The following is a 6,000-nucleotide window of genomic DNA, read 5'->3' on the forward strand; positions in this document are numbered from 1 at the left end:
TTAGGGGTGGAGCCTGCGGATCAGGGCAGGGTTTGGAAAGGGGAGGGACTTCAGTGGGGTATAATTTTATTTGTTTGTTTGTTTAAATTTGTAGCCCGCCCTCATCCCCAGCAAGCCAGGCTCAGGGCAGGTAACAACTGCTAAAATACATAAAATCATCAGTATCATTAAAAAAAACAAAAAACCCCTCAAAACATCTAAAACCTCAAAAACATCATAAAACATACCAACCTAATTGCATTGTTTGGACATAAGTTTTTTTAATATTATTAGTGTACATTTGGAATTATAAATCACCTTTTTGAAATTATATAATTGATCCCATCCAGGTGTGTAGTGGTATTTTTTGCTGTACATATGAACCTCCAGGTGGTAGCTGGAGATCTCCCGCTAATACAACTGATCTCCAGGTGACAGAAATCAGTTCCCCTGGAGAAAACAGCCGCTTCGGAAGGTGGACTCTGGGGCATTATATCCCATTGAAGTCCTTCTCCTCCCCGAAGCCCGCCCTCCTCAGGCTCCACTCCCCAAATCTCCAGGTATTTCCCAACCTGGAGCTGGCAACCCTAGTCCCACTTCTGTGGGGGAAAGTGAAGCATTCCAAAACCCTGAATGGGTGTTGTCGGGTAAGGTGCCTCTGACTCACCTTCAGAAGTGAATGTTGTCATTGGCGTGAAAGCAAGCTGCACTGGAAATGTTAGACGGCGGATGCCTTTTATGGTTTGAGGGAAATGTTCCTTACCGCTTCCGCGGGACGTTGTACCTCTACCAAGCCCTTTACAACTCTTATACTACCTGCTTCACAAGAACACTGAGATGGGGGGCGGGCGGGGTTGTTGCTGGGGAGGGCAACCTCACCAGGCTGGTTCAACCTGTGTCGGGTTCACCCCTCTCTAGAAGTCCAGGTAGGCTTGCCAGGTCCCTCTTCACCACCGGTGGGCAGAGCTTGATGAGGGTGGGGTTTGGGGGAGGGGAGGGTCTTCAATGCCATCGAGTCCAATTGCCAAATTGACCATTTTCTCCAGGGGAACTGATCTCTATCGACTGGAGATCAGTGGTAATAGCAGGAGATCTCCAGCTACTACCTGGTGGTTGGCAACCATAAGTCCATGGTGTCAGCAAGTGAAACAGCTGTGCCAACCAATTGGCCTGTACGGTTCCCTGCTATGCATATGACCTGTTAGTTTGGGAAAGGACCACGTGCCAAGAGCAGGGGATATCAGAATTAGGCAGATGTTTAAAAAATACTGACCAGAAATCTCTAACTTTCAGGGTTGCCGATAGGTAGGGGTGCCAGCATCCAGGTGGGACCTCAGGATCCCCTGGAATTACAGCTCATCTCAAGACTAAATGTCAAAGGAAGAGGAACAGGATTTCTTTAATGAGCTGAACTGGGAGGGAGGATAGAAATGAAGCACAGTTAGATCACATAATGCAGCGGGGCCTGCAGTCTCTCCTCGATTGATGTTCCTCACACTTTCCTTGAAAAACTACCACTACAAATCAGTTCCCCAGGAGAAAATGGCTGCTTTGGAGGGTGGACTCTATGGCCTGTTGAGGTCCCTTCCTGCTCCAAACCCTGCCCTTCTCAAGCTCCACTTCCGAATCCCCAAGAATTTCTCAACCTGGAGTTGGTAAACCTTGGGTGCCTCCTTTACACTTGAGGAACTGTGGTTTGTAGGGTTGCCAGGTCCCTCTTAGCCACCGGCAGGAGGTTTTGGGGGCAGAGCCTGAGGAGGGCGGGGTTTGGGGAGGGGAGGGACATCAATGCCATAGAGTCCAATTGCCAAAGCGGTCATTTTCCCCAGGTGAACTGATCTCTATCGGCTGGAGATCAGTTGTAATAGCAGGAGATCTCCAGCTAGTACCTGGAGGTTGGCAACCCTAGTTGGCAACCCTAGTGGTTTGCCATTTCCTTCCTCTGCAGAGCCTCCCTTGGTAGTCTCCCTTCCAACTACCAACCCTGCTTAGCTTCTGAGGTCTGCCGAGATCGGCCTGTCCCCTGCCATCTTCCCTACTACGTATTATGGTTCGTGCTCCTGAAACACGGATCGTTCATAACACAAATAGGTGACAAACCTATTTCCTGGGTCGTGGGGGTCACGACTCAGCCATTAGGGTACCATGAGTTGTAATGTCACTTGGCTGCAACCTCTACCGCCTGTGTAAACTCATTGCAGTTGACGAAAGTCATAGCCGCTATGGCCAGCCAATATTCACACAATGAAAACAATCATGCAGCTCAAATATCACGAATATGCATATGACCAATAGTATGTATATGCATTCAGTTGTAAGCTAGCTAAGTGCACCTAACTAACAACCAGCAATACACAACGCTGCGACAAGAGTGAAACAGTAACTAAACATTATAGAGAGCCAGCACGGCTGGCATTATATACAGTAACCGCTATCCAATTTTGTGTGGTTGCTTACAAGCAAAAAGTGGATAGCACCAACTCGTATATAACGAAGAAATCGAACGTCCAAGTTGTATAGGATGATCCTGGCAAGGCATAGCTAATAAGAAGGCGACTGAAGAAGGACGCGAAAACAGGAGCTTACCGGGATCCTGTATCGCCTTTGAAGTTTGAAGTTTGCCATTGCTTAAGGTTTTTCTTTCCTGAACCACTTACCTTTGAGCAATGACGCTGGCATAGTTCTTCACCCGTTAGAACTTGGACGCTCGATTTCATCGTTATATATGAGTTGGTGCTATCTACTTTTTGCTTGTAAGCAACCACGGAATATTGGATAACAGTTACTGTATATAATGCCAGCCGTGCTGGCTCTCTGTAATGCTTATTTACTGTTTCACTCTTGTCGCAGCGTTTTGTACTGTTTGTTGTTCGATTAGTTAGGTGCACTTACCTAGCTTACAACTGAATGCATATACATACTATCGGTCATATAAACATTAGTGATATTTGAGCTGCATGATTAGGGTTTCCATCCTCCAGGTGCTGGAACAAAGTAGTACAAAATAACAACAACTATATTGTGTTTAAACATGCAAAAACAAGCAAGGGGAAATACACACAAGTAGCTCTTATTACAAATATATACAAAATTCACAATCCACGTTCGATGCAATCTTCATGCAATATAGTTTTCTTAATATATTCGTAGGAATTCTCATTAAAAAAGTCCATAAGGTACATGTATAGATAATCATTGGATCTTCATAATGGAAGGTGTAGATGGGGGACGGCCGTTTCAAGAATATTTCTTCAGCCCCAATTCTATTCAAGTTTCCAAAGTAATAACGTATCATTCAACATATAGTCAATTCACTGGTTCCCGTAGGATACTCCCAAGTGTAGCCAACAGCTACTTTTTTAATGAGAATTCCTATGAATATATTAAGAAAACTATATTGCATGAAGATTGCATCGAACGTGAATTGTGAATTTTGTATATATTTGTAATAAGCACTACTTGTGTGTATCCCCACTTGCTTGTTTTTGCATGTTTAAACCCAATATAGTTGTTGTTATTTTGTACTACTTTGTTCCTTTGTACTACTGTTTTCCAAACCTTACGGTATTGGCATGGAAGTGCTTTGATTTTGGGATCCTTCAGGTACTAGCAGGAGATCTGCTACTACAACTAGGGTTGCCAACCTCCAGGTAATAGCAGAAGATCTCCTGCTATTACAACTGATCTCCAGCCGATAGAGATCAGTTCACCTGGAGAAAATGGCCGCTTTGGCAATTGGACTCTATGGCATTGAAGTCCCTCCCCTCCCCAAACCCCACCCTCCTCAGGCTCCGCCCCCAAAACCTCCCACCGATGGCAAAGAGGGACCTGGCAACCCTAATTACAACTGATCTCCAGCCGATAGAGATTAGTTCACCTGAAGAAAATGGCCTCTTTGGCAATTGGACTCTATGACATTGAAGTCCCTCCCCTCCCCAACCCCCCCCACCTTAGGCTGCACCCCAAAAACCTCCCACCGATGACAAAGAGGGACCTGGCAACCCTATGCATGATTGGTTTCAATGTATGAATATTGGCTCTTCATAGCGGCTGTGATAATTGTCAACCTTAATTAGTACAGCACAAGGTTTTCTTTGCATAAACTCATTGCTGAGCTTGAGAAGGTGCAGAAAAGAGCGATCAAAATGATCAGGGGGCTGGAGCAACTGCCCTATGAGGAGCGGTTAAAACGCTTAGGGCTGTTTGGCTTAGAAAGAGGGCGGGTAATTGGAGACATGATAGAGGTCTATACAATTATGCATGGTATGGAGAGTGGACAGGGAGAAGCTTTTCTCCCTCTCTCATAATGCTAGAACTTGGGGTCATCTGCTGAAGCTGGAGGGTGAAAGATTCAAAACAGATAAAATGAAGTATCTCTTCACACAATGCAGAGTTAAATTGTGGAACTCCCTGCCCCAGGACGTGGTGATGGCTGCCAACTCGGAAGGCTTTAAAAGGGGAATGGACGTGTTCATGGAGGATAGGGCTATCCATGGCTACCAGTCAAAATGAATATTAGTCATGATGCATACCTATTCTCTCCAGGATCAGAGGAGCATGCTTATTACATTAGGTGCTGAGGAACAACAGGCAGGACAATGCTGCTGCAGTCGTCTTGTTTGTGGGCTTCCTAGAGGCACCTGGTTGGCCACGGTGTGAACAGACTGCTGGACTTGATGGACCTTGGTCTGAGCCAGCATGGCTTTTCTTATGTTCTTATTGATTTCAATTAATTTAAGCACGCTTAAGTCTGTGGTGGTTCTGACAGTTAGGTTTTCAGTTGTTTAACTGGACTTCACTTTGTTTTAATGGGATGGGTGTGGTTTAACATGTAGTTACCTGCCCAGATCCTTCTGAATCAAGGCAGGCAGGCAATCACTTTAAACAAATATTAATATATGCAGATAATTCATCGAACTCACCTCTGTCCCTCATTCGGATCAGTGTTGGGATGCCAATAATTTGTGTACTTGGTTTTAATTAGAGAGCCAGTGCGGTGTAGTGATAAAGAGCGGTGGCTTATAGCGGTGGACTCTGATCTGGAGAACCGGGTTTGATTCCCCACTCCGCCACATGAGCGGCGGAGGTGAAACTGGTGAACTGGGTTTGTTTCCCACCCCTACACATGAAGCCAGTTGGGTGATCTTGAGCTAGTCACAGTTCTCTCAGCCCCACCTATCTCACAGGGTGTCTGTTTTGGGGAGGGGAAGGGAAGTGGTTGTAAGCCGCTTTGATACTTCCTTAAATGGTAGAGAAAGTCTGCATATAAAAACCAACTCTTCTTCTTCTTCTTCTTCTTCTTCTTCTTCTTCTTCTTCTTCTTCTTCTTCTTCTTCTTCTTCTTCTAGAGCTCTAGTGTGCCTCAGCAATTACTATGGTGGTCTTCAGCAGGTCAACTCCCCACCCCACCCCGAGTTCAAATCATGCTTCGTTCTCTGAAAACTTACTGGGTGGCTTTGAGTAAGTCACTGCTTCCTGACGCAGTATAACCCACCACACCGGGATGCCATGGCGCCATGGTGCCCTCTGACCTTTGCGGAGGAAGCGCCCAGCAAAAAACAAGCATATAAATAAATACTTACCGTCTCGCTGGAAAAGTTCCCGGAAACTCTGGAACTTCCCATCAATATCCCTTAGGTACTTAGTAACTTGAAGTAGCTGGTCAGGACAGACCGTAACACAACCGGTGTCCTCCCCAGAGGCTAGCTTCTGCACCGAAGCCCAAACGGCACACAGAAAGCCCGAACCGTTGGCTTGGAACCCATTGCCCGTGACACCGCTGTTGGAGACATCATGGCCTCTGTCCTGGTTCATGTTCAAACCACAGCAGCCAGCATCCAAGTTGCAAACGGTACTCACCACCCTTCAACCTTCGAGAATTCCCTACCATTCACTTTTCTTTGGCTGCCTCGGGGATTCAACAGTCTCCCACGTTTGATTTCCCCACCAAGTCGCCATGGCTTCAGCATGGCTTTTGTTAGCGTGTTCTCCAAGAGGTCCCATCGCCGTCCCTTTCCGAGC

The 6,000-nt window shown here is 46.1% G+C and overlaps 1 protein-coding gene across 1 annotated transcript in view; it reads right to left on the reverse strand.

Annotated features, from left to right (window-relative positions):
- The window catches only part of GMIP (GEM interacting protein), a 71,793-nt gene extending 66,000 nt beyond the window's left edge, over window positions 1-5,793 (reverse strand). Inside the window, exon 1 of the mRNA XM_056849631.1 lies at window positions 5,562-5,793. Coding sequence (XP_056705609.1) covers window positions 5,562-5,793 — 232 coding nt within the window. The remainder of the gene's footprint in view (window positions 1-5,561) is intronic.
- Window positions 5,794-6,000: the final 207 nt, after the last annotated feature.

The sequence above is a fragment of the Euleptes europaea genome, chromosome 1 (assembly GCF_029931775.1).
Source record: "Euleptes europaea isolate rEulEur1 chromosome 1, rEulEur1.hap1, whole genome shotgun sequence".
Classification (NCBI taxonomy): Eukaryota; Metazoa; Chordata; class Lepidosauria; order Squamata; family Sphaerodactylidae; genus Euleptes; species Euleptes europaea.